Source organism: Calliphora vicina, chromosome 1, assembly GCF_958450345.1.
Source record: "Calliphora vicina chromosome 1, idCalVici1.1, whole genome shotgun sequence".
Classification (NCBI taxonomy): domain Eukaryota; kingdom Metazoa; phylum Arthropoda; class Insecta; order Diptera; family Calliphoridae; genus Calliphora; species Calliphora vicina.
The window spans coordinates 86,569,070-86,587,005 of NC_088780.1; the positions used below are offsets into that span (position 1 = coordinate 86,569,070).

At 26.9% G+C, this 17,936-nt stretch overlaps 1 protein-coding gene across 2 annotated transcripts; it reads right to left on the minus strand.

Moving 5' to 3' along the window:
• Positions 1-1,189: 1,189 nt before the first annotated feature.
• Snap24 (Synaptosomal-associated protein 24kDa) lies at positions 1,190-14,316 on the minus strand. 2 transcript variants are annotated; one of them, XM_065515075.1, is made up of 2 exons: positions 13,556-14,316; positions 1,190-4,161 (listed from the first exon to the last, which is right to left on the minus strand). In XM_065515075.1, exon 1 carries the CDS (start codon positions 14,260-14,262, stop codon positions 13,618-13,620), a length of 645 nt encoding a protein of 214 aa, XP_065371147.1. In that variant the 5' UTR covers positions 14,263-14,316; the 3' UTR covers positions 1,190-4,161; positions 13,556-13,617. The 2 variants fall into 2 exon arrangements, with proteins under 2 accessions (XP_065371147.1, XP_065371148.1); XM_065515076.1 differs by lacking the exon at positions 13,556-14,316 and adding an exon at positions 9,642-10,920.
• Positions 14,317-17,936: the final 3,620 nt, after the last annotated feature.

Consider the following 17,936-nt stretch of genomic DNA (forward strand, 5'->3'; position numbering starts at 1 on the left):
AATACAAATCAACTTAAAAAAAACATCAGCAATGACTATGTGAAATTTCCTTAAGATATCTTCAATCATTCACGACCTACCGAATTATTTCCAAAAGAAAGTTACTGAATCACTCTGGTGTGTTTGATACCCCAAAACCAAATTATACCAAGTAGTCCAACTCTCAATTTTTTCAAATTACTCTCTCACATATACGGGTACCGTGTGAGCTCAGAGAAATGTAAACTAATGAAATGTCTTGAAATTTTAACTTTTAATTTTTGATAAAATAACGTTCTATTACACATTATTACTTAAAACATATAATTTTATATTTTTTTTAAAACACTTTTAGCACACTTTCATTGTTAAAAAGTTTCTATTTTGCACAAATCAAGAAAAAAATATTTTTGGAAATTCTGACATATAATTTTTTGTTATTGTAGAATTTAAACTATAGGACAGAGTTATAATTTTTGGTATTGAAAATTCATACAAATTCAAATTTAGAACATATTTATAAAACTCTGTTGCCTGTAGAAAATTTAAAAGTTACCAACACATGTGTAATTTTGTTACTCACACATGTTTAGAGTTAGGTACTTTTTAACTAACACATGTATAGAGTTAGGTACTGTTGTCAAAGAGTTGGACTACTTGTTATACTTTGCCCCAAAACAAAAAAAAATAGTTTTTTTGTAATTGATGAAGTTTTCGTACAATTGTCACTATATTGATGTCTAAATCGTTCAAATGAAGAATTTGGCTCATGAACGACACAACTATATTGACTGATTCTGTGAATTAAAACTTATTCTTCTATTTTTTTGGTGACATACAGTGACCAAGTGAGGTGTACCAACGACGGTTATCTGTTAAACTAAACTACAATAATAGATGTGTTTTAAAGTCTTTTTAAACAACTTTAAATGGATATATTAATTCTGTTTATGGCATCAGGGTGTTAAGATACGTAGCAGTAGAATACAGCGTTCTAAATTATTTTATTTTTTATAATGATGCTGATATCATCATAATCGTCATTAACAACATAATCACGCGTCTGAAGTGACTAAAATTACAATAATATGAGTCATACCATAAATGGAAAGAACATTTTTATAAATAGAATGTAGTTTTGTTTTGAGAAACACAATGGAATTCCATTTGACTTCCTTAACAAATAACAGAAAAATAAAACAATTTCAAATGCATTGTAATAAATAAAACCACTTTATATTATTGTATTTTTTATAGATTTTTTTTCTTTTTGTATTTTTATAATTTTGATTACAATATTATGAATGAGGGGTAAATATGTATGTTTTGTATGTAATTTTTGTATAAATAATGCTACTTTTAATAAACGTGTTTAAGTTTGTATATGTTCATTTAAATTTATTAATAAAATTATTTTAATTAGCAATAAATATTTTAATTTCTATAAATTTAACACAAATGAAATATATAGCTTGATTTATTTTTTTTTTATATAAATTTAATAATAAACTATTGAGTGTTAAAAACTCTAAATTTAAGTTTACTGGGGGTGGTGTTTTTCACACATAATTGGGGCATTGTATTAAACAAGTATATTTTTTAGCTAATTTAGTTAGCACTTGCCTTTAATCTAAAACATAATAATTAATTAAATAAATAATTTCAATATAATTTCAATCAATCAAATTTAGCAACAAAATGTGACTACATATAATTTTGTTGTTATTTAATACATAATAAAATGTTAAGTTATATATTTAGAATGTTTTAAGTATTGCATTTTATTTTTTGTTTTAATTATTATTTAAATTGTTTTTTTTAAAACTATGTATTATAAAATTTTTAAATTTTCAACAAACAAAAACTGTAAAAATGTGCGTTCATTCTAAATAAAAAATTTGGTCTAATATTAAAAAAAATGTGCGTTTGAAGATCTAAGACATCTAAAAAGATTTTAAGAGAAATTCATGGATTTGAAAATTAACAATAATTCAAAATATAAATCATATATCCGGCCATTATGTATATTTACCTACAATTTCCTAAATTAATTAACTGCAATTTGAATTTTCTATAAAACACAATTTCATGTTGCTGGTCAGTTGGAACCTGCCACGTACTGCCGGTAAAGAAAATAAATCTAGTAAAGATTGAATATAAAGGGTTTCATTTGGTAAATATCCCTTTGATAAGCAGTGTTTAATTTTTTCAAAACTTTAAAAAAAAAATCTACTTAAACCTTTCATCAAAAATACATAGACCAAACTTTATTTTAGAAATAAACATTTATTCTTGCAATATAAAATAAATAACTCTATCTAAAAACCAAAATATTAATTATGACACACTACAATCGTCTTTTCTCATACAAATTGTTTAAAAACACTTCATTTGCATATAAAATAACAAACAATTTCTTTACATTTATAGAGTTTAGGAAAAGTTGTAAATAGTAAAAGTTTGTGTAGGAGTTTAAGTTTAAATTAGTATGTATTTTGTGGTTTTTGTGTAAATATATTGGTTCCAAAAAAGTTTCAATTGAAATGCACAAGTACAAGAGTTCATACATAATAATTACAAAATAAATAAAAAAAAATACATACAAATTACAAATACGTATTTTGTATATTTTTAAAACAGTTACTTTAAGGTATTTGTTAAGTTAGATAAATTTATATATAATTATGTATATCAATCAATTGTTTTTGTATATTATTATCATTTAATATAGTACAGTGGAGTCGGGTTAGAGTGAACACTCGATAATATGAACTACTGGATAGTATGAACACACAAATTTTTACATTGGAGACTCTAAAGAGTGAACATCGCCTACCTCTATAGAGTGAACTTTAGTTTTTTTTTTGCAAAAAAAATTAAAATCAAAAGTTTTAATTTGTTATTTTTTGTCTACATGCAGTTTTGACTCTCATTAGTATTTTTAGACCACATACACTAAGTTTCATTATTTTTTTACACACATTTTTTATACAATACCGTTATTTCTGTTTTGGTTTTCTGAGATTTTTGACTTTTTTTGAACCTACTATTTTTATTGCCATATAAACCCAAAAAATCTTTCTATAAAAGTTGAGCTAGAAGCGCAGTCTGGCTTCAAGGGTACAAAGCAGCAACTCAAGCTGTTCAAATTTTTGAAAAAGCCATTGACTGTGCTGAGAACAATACTAAAAATTATGAAAATATCTTAGTTTTACAAATTTTATGATTTAGCAGTACAAAAAGTACATGTAAAAAACAAGCAACCATTAATGATTTATTTGTTCCTTTATAAAAATATAATAAAATGTACATTTTTGACATAAAATTTTATGATTTTTTATTATTTTTTCAGTCTCGATAAATTGAATTTATTGGATAAAGTGAACAGGCCTTGCATTAATTAGTTCACTCTATCCCGACTCCACTGTATTTTGATAATTTTTAAATTTGTTTGTCTTTTTTATTCCAAAATTGCTGTACTATTTTCAATTCAAATTATAGTTAATTGACAAACTCATAATGATTAGCAGTAATTAATACTACAATTAAACAAATAATAACACCTTAATTTAAACAAAAATATTAATAGAGATTTTCCCTTCTTGCATACAAATAATAATAAAACATAAATTAAACAATTCTAATTTGAACTTTTTTTAAAATTTAATTTAAGTTTATTATTTGTTTATTAAATAAATAGTAATAGTAGTAGTAGTGATAGTTAGTTGTAGTAATAGATTATATATAATTTTAGCAAAATTTTTTTATGTAAATAGTAATGATATATTTAATTTGTTTGTTTAAATATTTATAAAAAATCGGTAGGTTAGTTGCTTTTTTTCTTTTTTTCTTAATTTTGAATATGTAGAGTCCATTTTTATAAGTCAGACAATAGTTAAAGACAGTTTATAGTTACCGTGTCGGGTGGTAAATGGTTGGTATTTTGTTGTTGGTGGTTCCATTTAGTTTTTAGTATTGGATATTCATAAATTGTAGTTGGTTTTTTTATGTTTAATATCTATTTGTTAATTCCTGTTGTTATTTTCTTCTCGTATTTTTATTTTATTTGAGTTAATGGTGTGCTGTGGTTTTTAAGTTTTGTGCCATTTGATTTGATTGTGTATTTCATTGTGCATTCTTTTAAAGCTGGATTCATTCAGTAATTTCACTTTTAAGTTTGAGCTGTGTGCAGAAAATAAAAGTTGTTAATAAATAGTCTTTTAAATATTTTTCAAACACTAATAAATAATCTATAGAGTATAAATTATACATAAATTAAGAATATAACATTTACCCACTTACAAACTACAGATCGAGTCGTCAAGAAACCAACCAATTGTAGTAGCGAATGTAAGAATATATAAAATCGGTGTTTATTGTTGGTGTTTTATATAAGCTCTGATATTTTTACAAGTAAAGCTTAAGTGTCTGTAATTCTCATTCACTCTATAGTTTTAATTGTATAATAACTTTAGCTTTTTTAAAACCTTTTGGGAAAAGTTTTCCTGATGATCTAACCTAAGCAACCAATGAAATGCTCATAGGAACTAGCTTATCCCCCAGCAATACATTTCAGTGAATATATAAATAATTGGGAATTCAGCACATGAAATTTAAATCTTATATTAATTTTGTATTCCCGTAATAACTTTTTAATATTTTTTTTATTTAAATACAACACAAAATAACTGGAATAATTGAATGTCAAGTCCATATAACTCTAACAAAAAAGAAACTTCTAATTTTACACGATAGCAAAAAACACAATTGGCCGTAAAAGTTGCCAATTACACGTTTTGTAGATGCAATTGAGTCCCACCTTGAAGCACAAGTGGTCATGGTTGCTATTGAATAAGCCTAAAATTAACTTAAACGCTGTTAGACCTATTTTTTGGGATAAACCTAGCTTAAACTTATTGTTGATTTAGTTTATAATCTAGGATTAACTGAGCATTTTTGACCAGTTATACTTAAGATAGAACTGTCAAAACCAAAAAAATTTTTAGGATATTTTCCCGAGCCAAAATCGGCCTCCAAACTCAAGGAAAAGGGACATCACATTGGCTATGGATATGGCTCTATGCATATCAGGCCTACGACTCTCCAACAAGAAGCGAATGACCCACCCATGAGCACAAAAGTGAGTGACAGACCAAGACAAACTGCGTCTAGCATGAAGGACATTAAATCTCCAATAATGCAAACAGACCATCCTTGTTGCTCTGGCTCAATCACGGTCACGCAAAAGAATGGCGTACAACACAGTTCACAAAAAGTACTCTGTGGAGCCCACCACTGTAGCAGGCAACGAAAGGGTTTTAGTGTCTTCGCAGAGGAAACTGCACTACATAGCACCATATACACATGTGGACAAAAAAATAGCTGTGTGCATTACTTTTTTTAAAAAAGCTATATAAATTGTAATAATTTACTTCAATAAGGAAAACTTTTCCACTAGCGGAAATCTATCCTGTGAAAAATTCTAGAATTTTTTTTTAATTTAAATTTCTTTTGACTTGGACAATAAAATAGGTGTATTGGGAAAACTTCAAATTTAAACAAGGATTTGTCGAAGACGATTATTGTTTTGGATAAATAATAATTCGGACTGTTAATAGCCGGTATATCCTCCATTAATTTTGTCAGGGGCAGGGACGAAAATACATTACGATATGGATTTACCTGGTACTACAAAAAAGCGTAGAAATGTGTTTATTTAATTTTTGCCATAGGTTTTCTATTGAATTTAGGTCGGGGGATTGACTTGGCTACTAAAAAATTGTGATGTTCTTCATCCATAACCATGTACTCCACAAATTCGATGAGTCCTTGGAGTCATTATTTTGCTGAAGTCTACATTATTGAGGCATATTTTTTCTCACAATGTGTTAGCATAACTGTTTTCAATAAAGCCTTGTACACATAACCATCTATTGTGTTTTTAATAACAGGAATTGGACCTATTCTATTCATATTTTTTGGGTAAATTTCAGAATGAACTCTTTTTCTTTCGGTGCTTTTCGGTTCTTTTATGCACCATTTTTTTAGTTTCGTCCTTCAAAAGGATATTTTGCATTTTTTGTCGTCTTGTTGCTTTAATCGCCAAGCCAAACTATTACCTCATATTAAAATTTTGCGTGAATAAGCAGGATAATTGTTTTAGCTATTCCAATCGCTAATTTTATTTCGAGGAATCTTTTTTGGGCAATTAATAATGGTATTACCTTCCCAGTTACACATAAAATCCTTTTAGAGTACTTGCTATGCCCTAATTTAGTTAAAGGTTTTATCAAAGGTTTTTCATACCTAATTTTTCATCCTTAAACTGTGATATATTTTATAGATTATATAAGGTTAAGCTAATTTGTTATTAATTGTTGAAATACTTATGTAAAATCTCATAATTTGTAAATTGTAAACTTGAAAAATTTGAATAAAGGAAAAAATATATAATATATAATATATAATTTAGTTAAAGGACTATACGGTTATCAGCAGCTGGAGAGGTATTTTTATTTTCTCTCCATCTCCGAAAGTTCTGTTTTAGTTAAAATGTCTTTGTAACGTAGTTTTTTTACCATTCAAAGGATTTGGTAATAATATTTTAAGTTTTTTCTTGTTCCCAGTGCTGATGAACTAGTTTCCGACCCTTGCCACTAAAAAGATGGCCACGACTCTTCCAAAAGAGTTTTTAATGTGAAATTTATTTGTAATTAGTATGATTTTAATAAAAATCATACTTTTTCTATAAAAAATTTGAGTTTTCCCACCTTAAAAAAAAACAAACCTATTTTATTGTCCAAGTCTGAAAGAAATTTAAATAAAAAAATTCCAGAATTTTTTAAAGGATAGATTTCCGCTAGTGGAAATCCTTGATTTTCATCTTAGAAAAGTACTCCTTAACAAAAAATGCGAAATATTCTTTATTGAAGTAAATTTTTACAATTTATATTGCTTTTTTTAAAAAAGTAATGCACACCTTTTTTTTGTCCACATGTGTATATTCATTTTATTTACTATACTTTCACTTTTTCTTTTTACAAAGTTAAAATTTACAAAATCGTTATGGACGCTGTTGCTTTTTTCAAAATTTGACTGAAAATCAATGCTATCATAATTGAATAGACTAAATTTGTTTCATGTTTAACTAACTTTAAAATTATTTAACCAATATTTTCTTATACATCTCATTAGAACGTTAATTACGTACACATTTGGATTATATTACATTAAAATGTAAAAATAATTATGAAATGGCAAAATTTTTGCAAGAACAGACAAACATAATTTTTTCTTCTAGTTAATTATTCTATTATACCATCCTAATATTTTATAGAACGTGTTACTATAATGCATAGAACTAGGGTGGGAGACCGCCAATAATTAATATTTTTTTCGGCCATACTATCAAACTAAAAACAAAAGCAATAGGAATTATTGCTTGTGAGAACCCCTGTTCTAAAAGATATAGTAGGTATAAAAACAAAGTTATGTATAACAATTTTAACACACTATAAATATATGTTTTCAGCATTTATTACATGTAAATTTTTTGAAAACAATTATTTCTACATACATATGTAAGTGTATGTAAAAAATACGTTTCCTAGCAGTTATCGCTAAATATACATATTATCTGCGAAAGTTTGTATAACTTTGTTTGCACTTGTGCAATTTTGCATCTTTTTAGTATAACAAATTTTTCGGAATTTTTATTTTTAGAATCATACCTATAGTGAAAAATGTTTAAATTAAACAAACCGTTAAAACTTTTAAAAGCATATACCTAGTAGCTTTGCGCTATAAATATAATTTGAATGGATCATGTCAAACTATCAAAATTATGCAAATTACAGATAATTTAACAAATTTTGTATTACAAACAATACAACGCTTTTAAATATAGATATACATATGTAATTTACATGTTTACATATGAATACATACATACATTAAGCAAAAAAGTTTCATATTTTTGTATACAAAATACATATCGCACACGTTCAACAATACTGTATTAACTCAAAAACGTTTAAGTGTTCAGGAGAGACTGAAAACTGCTTGTATAGTTCAATTGAACGATTCCATTATTTGATCAAAATGCACTAGTTCAAATCTTATGATCACTTAGTTTAGTATTGAACTATGATGGTTCATATGTACGTTCTTAACTAAATGCGAGTTTTCGTTGTTTTTCCTGCTTCTTTTTATACGTTCTGAGAATTATACGGCAACTGATAGCAAATTAAAAACCCAAGGAGCATTTTAGCTCTAGTATCATATCTATTGTTTTAGTTCAGAACAGAGAGACAATTTTAATATATTATTATAAGACATGTATCACTCGTTTCTTGTTCTTTTATAAATAGAACTACCTAAAGGTCAAAAAGAGCGATTGAACTAGAAGATCTACCTATAGGTAAAAAGAAACCAATTTCATTTTCAAAATGTTTAGCTGGAAAAATATAATTTTTTTATAAAAACAACAATGTTATTTCTTTATATTTCTAAAACCATTTTGGTTTTTAAAAAAATTCAGTGTAGTTAATTTTTGAACTATGAACTAAAACTAAAAAAAGCGGTCATTGAAATAAACTATTAAGCAAAAGTCTAATTATTATATTATAACTTTAAAAAACAATATAGGAAATTTTCAGTATATTTTATTAAGAAATTTTAGCTTAAGCGACAAGCCCCTGTCACAAAAAAACAAACAAATTTCAAAGTGCACTTAAGCTAAAATAGTTTTTTGGTTAAGAATTATTGTGCTGAATTCCCAATAATTGATAAATTCACTGAAATTTTTGTTATAAATTCATAACGGTACACAGTATCATCGTAAAATGTTTGTAGATGCCAATGAATTCAAAACGCTAAATGGAAAATATGTCGCTTGAGCTTTTTTTGTGGTTATTGGCACGATATTTAAATTGTTTTTCTTTAAAAATTTTACAATTTTTAAAAAATAAAAACTTCTCGATATTTTTTTTATTATTTTATCAACAAAACAGTATCAACTCAAAATACAACCAAATACAAAACAATTTGATTATTTTTAAATCAAAATAATAGCCTTTTTATGAAAATGTACGATGTATGTAGGTATTTATGTTTATACTTTTGTATTAACTCAAAATAATATAAAATAATACACTATTTTCTAGATAAAAGAGTAATCGGAATATGTTGAAAAAGTTAAATTTTAAAAACTTTGAGTTAATACAGTATTGTCGAACGAGTGCGATATGTACGTACATTCATAACAACTGTATAATTTGTTGCAATATTATAAACTTTATAAGTTGCAGTTGTATTTAATGTAATAGGAATGTACATTTGAAATCCTAAGAGACGTAATGACAAACAATCGATTTAAAAATTATAGCAAATTAAATACATACTTTCTATCAATGTCTTAACCTTTTGAGAGACATTTTCCCCATATTGTATAAATTGTGACACACACATTCTACCTCCCACCTTTTCCGCTTAATAGGTATCTACACTGAATGAATAAGTTTTTCCTTAAAAGAATATTTTAAGGCAGGATATAAATAAACAACTAAGGCACTTTGAAACCGTACTAGGTATTAAATATTAAAAGTGTGGAAAGTCTTTTAAATGTTTTTTTGTTGTAGTATTAATCAAGTGGGAAAACATACCTCATCATATATTTTGATTTAATTATTTTTCTCTTTGTTTAATGACTTTATTGTTGTTGTTGTGCCTGTTTGATGTTGTTGTTTATATTTCTGTTGTGCTATTTATGATGATGATGTTGTTGTTGATGACGTTATTGTTGTGTATGATTAATTGATTTAACTCTTGAGTAAATTGTTGGCCCTCTTGTTGACACCTGTCATACGTTCATTGTTGGCATCGCCCTTGGCATTAATACGATCGATTTGTACATTTTGATTCTCCAATTCCGAGCCCATATCTAAGGCCATGTTGCGCAGGTTACCTAACATGGAATTAACTTGCCCTAAATTTTCATCCATTTCATCTTCGCGGGCATCGTTTGTAATGCGGGCTATGTAACCAGATTGGGGAGGAGCTCCCTTACCGGCTCGTTCTCGTTCATCGATGACTCGCTGAGGCTGGTTATTCACAATTTTGCCATCATCATTATTTTTCCAGGCATTATCACCGTCATCCTTAATAGAGACCTTTTTCCAGGGCAACACACAAATTCCACAACATTTCTCCATGCCACTTAGATTCTTTTCAGCCTCTTTCATGTCGGCATTAATACGATCCATGTCTTCCTCAATGCGATCAAGCTGTTCACCTTGATCGTCAAGGGCGACTAGTGTGCGTATGCCAGCTTCTTTACTTTCTTCCATAAGATTTAGCATACGGCGGGTACTTTCCAAAGACTCATCTGCCACCTGTGCAGATTTCATTTGTAAATCTTCCAATTCTGTTCGTGGGACACCTTCAGCTGCCATCTTGATAGTTTATACTTTTCTTAACTGATGAAAACTAAAATTTATCTTCTAGAAATTTTATTTCTAAATGTAGACAATGGTTACGATGACGGTATGTTTATTAGTTTGCTGTTTCTTCCCTTTAAATTTTTTCGCAAGTGGTTGTTAATCTACAATTGATTTAATAAATTTATCAAATACACACACACAAATTTGTATTCATGAATATTTCTTTATTTTTTTTTTAATTTGCAAAATATTTTTTGGTGATTTTTTGTTGCCTCGTGCCTCTTTGGGAGTAGTTGTTAGTCACCTTCCTTAATAATGCACAGTCTTACTTTAACTTTATTATATTGCGGAACTGTATTTTTCTGTACACTGTAAATTGAACTTGTTTTACAATGAAATTATATTTATAAATTATTAAGCTAAAGTTTTAATACGCCAAGAAAAAGTCAAGCAATTTAAGTAAATATACAAATTCTACACACACACCCACCGTTTTTTTTCACTATACTGAAATCTTTTTACGTTTTCTCTTTCATCTTCATACTTTATGTCAGCGTTGCCACTCATAAAATATTTTTCCTACCAAATTTCTGATTAAAAACTACCAAAAACCACCAAATTTTAAATATTTGAGAAATGCTATACATATGGATTCGTTTCAAAATTAATAGTTAAATTAAAATTATATTATAGCTGCTATAAAATTACCCAGAGGATGAATATTATGAAACGATCCATACACAATTTTTAGGTGTGACATATTTATGATTGTAGTGTTATACAATCATAAATAGGTCACACCTAAAAATTGTGTATGGATCGTTGCATAATTGACCATAGCTCCAATATAAGGTCCACTTCTAAAATACTTAACAGAAAACCTACCCAAATGCGACAAAAATCGGAACAAACCAACTACCAAGTCAATTTGTTAACTTAAAACTACCAATTTTGGTCCAATTGGACCAAAGCGGCAACGCTGCGAAGAAAGCAAAAAATGTAATTTGCTCTGTTTGATTTCCATAAAAAATTCTGCGACAGAAAACCTCTTCAATCAGTCACCCACACGAACACATGTAATCCTTACCTGACTGACAAATTGACTTTACCCTGCTTATCAGAGACTGTGTCAGTCCCCATGTAAATTAGATGGGAAGATTGAAAGGTCTGACTGACAGTCAGGATTTTTTTGCGCGGCCGCTCCAGTCGTTTCCAGTCATGGAAATTACCAAAAACAAATACAACTCTGTACGAACAGGGGAACAAAACATAGTGTCAGAAAACTACAACGACACACTGTTGCCAGATTATTTGCCAGATTTAGGGCATTCATACTAGGGTTCGAACAATGGACTTTTTGCAGGAAAAAAGTCGAAATGTACCTTTTTTTGGTTGAAAAAAAACGAACAATCGATTAAGTTATCTCAATAAAAGTCGACTTTTTAGATTGTTTAAAAATATTTAATTGCTACATTATACTATAACAATTTTTTCTTGTGTATGCAAAAATAAATAAATGTTTATAAAATCAGCTTTTTTTTTAAATTGTTTCGATAGAAAGAGAAAACAAATTTGCAGTTTAATACAGAGAGTGTGTTAAAACAAACAACTATATAAATAAGCACAAAACCAAACCAGTTGAAATTGTTTCGAGTCAAAGAGACAAATATATTTTTTTTGCCGTGTCGCCTCTGTATGCTTTGTGATTTATCTATAAAAACTAAAAGTTTTTATACATATACTCGATTTGCAAAAACTTTTAGGAAACTATTTGATAATAAACGTGCCAAATTACTAAGGTAAATTTATTTACTATTTTATAAATTTAAATATAACTATTAGAAACAAAAGTGATAATATTTAATATATTATCGTGGAAAAGTGTGGAAAGGTCGAAAATTGGTTTCAACTATATAACCCTAATTCATACTTATTGATGCTGTGCTTGTCGAGACAAGCTTTTATATCATATAAATTGTATAATGTAATAAATAATTTGATTTAAATGAATGTTTATTTTCTTCTTTATGAGACATTTAAAGAAAAACTTTTATTAAAATATCGCACTCGTTCAACAATACTGTATTAACTCAAAATTTTAAAATGTTCAGTAGAGGCCAAAAACTGTTTGTGATTACATTTTAAGAGAATTTGAAAATCCGAATACATCATATTAAGCAAATTCCATTTGAAAATATATTTACAATGTTTTTCTTTAAAATTTATCCAATTATTGCAAAATAAATCAATTTTTTGAGTTAATACCATTTTTCTGAAACTTCTCGATATTTGTTTGTATTATTTTATCAACAAAACAGTATCAACTCAAAATACAACTAATTCAAAATAATAAATTTTTGTATGAAAATGTACGATGTATTTCTATTTAAATTTTTGTATTAACTCAAAATAATACCTTTTTGTTGATACAAGGTAGTCACTAATTATCACGAAAATGGTCTCAAATGTGGTTTTCGAGATGAAAGAGTAATCGGAATACGTCGAAATTTTTACAGTAGATAGATATTGATGTTGTTAGTTGATTTCTTTCAAAAAGTGAATTTTTAAAAATTTTGAGTTAATACAGTATTGTTGAACAAGTGCGATATGTTTATTTTATTATATTCTTCTTTTTAGTACTCTTTGATCATATTTTAAAAAGCTTATATTCTGAAACTAAATTGAAAATACTTTAAAACTTATGAACATCTAGTATTTTTTTTTAAAAAAATTTTATGTTCGAAATTGTTAAATGTAAGATATTGGCCTAACATAAATGTATTTTTTGAAGAGTCCTCATGATTTTGAGATTATTGTAACAGTTTTAAAATATTTTCGAACATAAATTTGAATTTTCAAATTTAAATTCGAATTCGAATTTTCGAACAGGTACATATATGAATTGCAAATTTTAGCCTATTCGGACTACTAGAACTGGTTCAAAATTCACAAACAAACTAACAAAGCAAGTTAAATAAAAGCTTTTAACAAGAAATGTATTTCTCAAGATGATTTCTTGACAAACCGAATGAGTTTAACAAAACATCTGAAAATACCTCAAAGAAAACATACTTTTAAAAAAACGTATATATTAGTAATTAAAATTTATTTAAATTTACTAACAAATGTAAACTTACATGCATACATAACTTAAATTTTCATTTAAAATGTGAATATATTTATTTAGAATCTGTTTATTTTAACTGTTAAGCATTTTATTCGCCGAAATCTTGGCTTGGTCTAAGCGTACACTATTGACCTCGCTCTTTGCAGTAATTCGTTCAATTTGATTATTTTGATCATTTAATACAGAATTCATATCTACGGCCATACCCCGAAGATTAGTTAAAATCGAATTGACTTGACACAGATTTGCATCCATTTCATCCTCGCGAGCGTCGTTTGTTATACGTTTGATGTAACCAGTTTCGGGATTCACTGACGTTCCATCGTTCGGTGTTCTTTCATCATAACAACGCCGTGGTTGATCTATTACAATTGTATTATTCCCTACTGTTCCATTTTGTATTTCCATATAGGACTCATCTTGAGTTGGAACTTTTTTCCAAGGAGTTGCACAAACATTACAACACCGTTTTAATCGATTTAAGCTTTTTTGGGCCTTACTCATGCCTGTATTAATGTCATCCATGCCTTTCTCTATGTTATTTAATTTTTCACCTTGAGCATCAAGGGCTTCAATGGTACGTATGCCAGCTTCTTCACTTTCATGCATCATATTTAACATACGGCGTGTACTTTCTAATGACTCATCGGTTACCAGGCCTTCTTGAATTTTTAATTCTTCCAATTCTGTACGCCGTGAAATGATTTTATCTGCCATTTTATTGTTATATGTTGGTAAAAAAATTTCTGTTACGATTTTTGACTTGAAATGTTGTCGATCACCAATAAACTGTTTCAACTTGATTGTATATACGTTATTTAAATCTCAATAAATCGTATGCATTTCATTTGTTAGTATTTTTGTGGTTATACCTATGTCAGTTTTCTATTATTATAAAAATTATGAATATTATTCATAAGTCGAATCATACAAATCTGAACCGTATTAATGGCAAAGAAAATGTTTGCTCATACACAGAAAAAATCATTTCCTAAAGTATTGAAATGTATACATTAGAATTGAAGTGTATACACAGACAAAAATATTTTCAATTATTCTTCAATTAAAACTTTATTTCAGTTTTAATTTGCTTTTAATAAAATTTTTAATTAATTCAATTATTTTTATTTATTGATATTTTGAATTAATCAAAAAAGACAATTTCAAATTCAAATATTTCCTTTATTCTGGAAACGATTCCCATTTGGATTATTGCAGGACACCAAACAAAGGAAGGGGAAATTAATGATATGAAACAAGACACTGGTGGAGAACAGCAAACAAATAATACTCCTTAGGCATTCGTTTCAGAGATGGCCTCGTCGTTACAGGGAGACATGTTTTTAAAGTTCGGAAAATAGTTTCTAGATTCTAAATTCGGTGGCTGTATAAGCAGTTTATAAAATTGTTCATGGCAACAAAGCTTTTATATGTGGCGTCTTGTCCTGGTGGAATTTGAAAATTGTACAATCACTTTCAGTTCAAAACGATCAATGTGTTAAGAATTATCTTAGATTCTTTCACAAAATAGTAATTATTTTTGTTAAATGTCGCTAAAAATGTCATGTCCAGGGCAACCAAAAATATGCAATATCATATTTTTTGCTGTGCGTCATATAAACATATGAGTTAGTTTTATATCCGTTTCAGACAATTTTAAGAATTTTGGCATCGATTTGTTAGTGCATATTTTTGCATATTTTGCTCTTTACTGCATATTTTAGCATATTTTAACTCATAACTTCATATTTTTGTTGCATATTTTCTTGTATTTTTCATTATTTTATTTTCCTGATATAATTTTATTGTTTGTATTGTAATTTTTCATTTCTATATTTTACAATTTTGTTGAGGTCCAATGATAATTGGTCTAAGCTACTTAAATACAAAAATAGAGTACCCATAATCGACTTATCTTCATAGAATTTTCGTGCTTAGTTTCCATATATTTCAATTAAATTAAAAATATACACACACAAATATTAACAAATAGTAAAAATACGTAAAAAAATTAAAAGAAAATTCCAAAATTGTATATTATTATTATGGGCAACTTCATAACAAATTTTTGGATACATTTAAAAGAAGGAATTTAAGGCAACTTGAGACAGTTATGGTTGGGCATTAATAGTTTACCACTAATGTAAAATTGAATAAGTATTCAACAGATGTTCAGAATATTAAGATCCATCGAAAATTTCGCGTTCAAAACCCATTGATATATGTATTTACATAACTTGTAAAAAAAAGTTATTAAGAAATCATTAAAAAACAATATACGTGGATATCGATACGATACAATGGATAAGAAAGGAAGAAACATGGGAATTTTGAGTCCCAATGATAAAACTTGAATAAAAAGTTTTTTATATTTTTTTAATTGCAGTCATTCCACTATTGTAAGGCTTTTTTATAATTCTATTTAAATTTTAAATTTTAAGTATACACATAGTAATTTATTGCTAAATATAATAAAATGAATTGAATCATACTATTTTCATGTACACAGAAAAATGTTTCAACATAAATATTATGATTCGAATTCATTGATTTCAATTCATAACATTTATAAATAATTTCTTAAATAGTATGATTTTTTTAATATTTTATGTTTTGAAATAAAATCTAGAAGGCTTGAAAAATATAATTTCAATTTCATTTTTATTTTTATGTTGTTCAAAAATGTTTGAAATTTTTCATGGAAAATTTTTAGTTTTTTTATGATTTTCAGCTACAAAATGATATAAAAAGCGCGAAAATGATTAAATTGATTTAAGAGGATGAAATGCTTTTATATTTATGAATGTTTTATTATGTTTAATGATAATTTTTAAGTTTCAGATATTCTCCTTTTTATCTTAAAATATTGGCCAATATATGGCTATTATGCAAATATTCTTGCACTAATTCATTATATAATACAATAATAATGCAATTTATTAAAAAAATTAAGTAAAAAAAGCAAAAATTTCTTTCATGTAAAATTTTATAATATTTATGAACATGTTCTTATTTTGAATGAAATAAGATTGGTAAAAAAAAGTCAAGTTCGATTAATAATATTTATTACAAAATTCATTCCAATTATGAATTTTTTTTTTCTGTGTAGTGCCAAATTCAATAAAATCGAAATTTAATCCTATAATAACCAATTTTAATTTATGAGCTCAATATTTTATTTACTTCATATATATTTTTTAATGAAATTTTGAAATCAAACAATAACCAACTATTTTTGCATATTTTTTATATTTTAATAGCATATTTTTCGTTTTTAAGTGCATATTTTATGCGCATAAAAAACTTTTTTTAGAGCATATTTTTGGTTGCCATGGTCATGTCTTTTAAAATCTTAAAATGTTTTTAATAAATATAATTTTATGAAATAAGAAAATTTGTAATAATTTTTAAAGGGTGCATTTTCAGCAATTGTAGAATCAATAAATATATTAACTGATTTGATCTAAAATGTCAATTATAAAAATTATTGATTTGATTAAAATTTTGTTTGAAATTTCATGAATCTTTTAATTACTTGTTTTGATAACATTTTAATTGGATTTTTTTTCAATTAAATTTATTTAATTAATACCATCATTTTGATAATTGGAGCAAATTCAAATAAAATTTTTATTTATATAATCAATTTCGTAATTAAAACTAATTTATTTATTTTTTTCTGTGTATTTTTTGTATGATTTATGTAAATTTCCATACAATTTATTTATACATTAACTTCATTGTCTTAATAAATATCACTGTCATCGCTGTCATCTAGATCATCGCTATCATCTTGATCATCACTATCATCCATATTGTCACACCACGGAATTACCTGATATCTGCGATTTTTATTATTTAATAGACTTTTTGAATCTGTGGTATTACTGCGTCCTTTTAGCTGTATAACCTGAATACTATGAACATCACTATTTAAATGTTGTTGCTCCATATGGACTTCTTCGGCAGATTATTTCCTCGGGAACAAAGTAATCTGTTAAATGATTCTTACTTTAATGACGAAGTCGATCATTAAAATTGTTTTCTAGTCTACAGTTTATAGAATATTTTTGTGCTCCTATGAGTCATATACATACATAGAATTAAAATCATTTCGAGATAGAAGTGATTTTTTTGCGGTTTGATGCGATATTATTGTTCGTATATAATATATAACAGGGCTGTATATATGGGGTCCATCATAAGTTTGTCATTTCATTAAATTTAACACGAAAATAAAATAATATAAAATTGTATCTCCAACGTTTTATACAAATAGCCCTACTTGGAGAAAACTTCATAAAAGTGTGGGAAAAATAATTAAATTATAATTATGTATATACCTTATATTTTATTACTGCTAGCAGTGACGAACATTGAACATTTCTAAT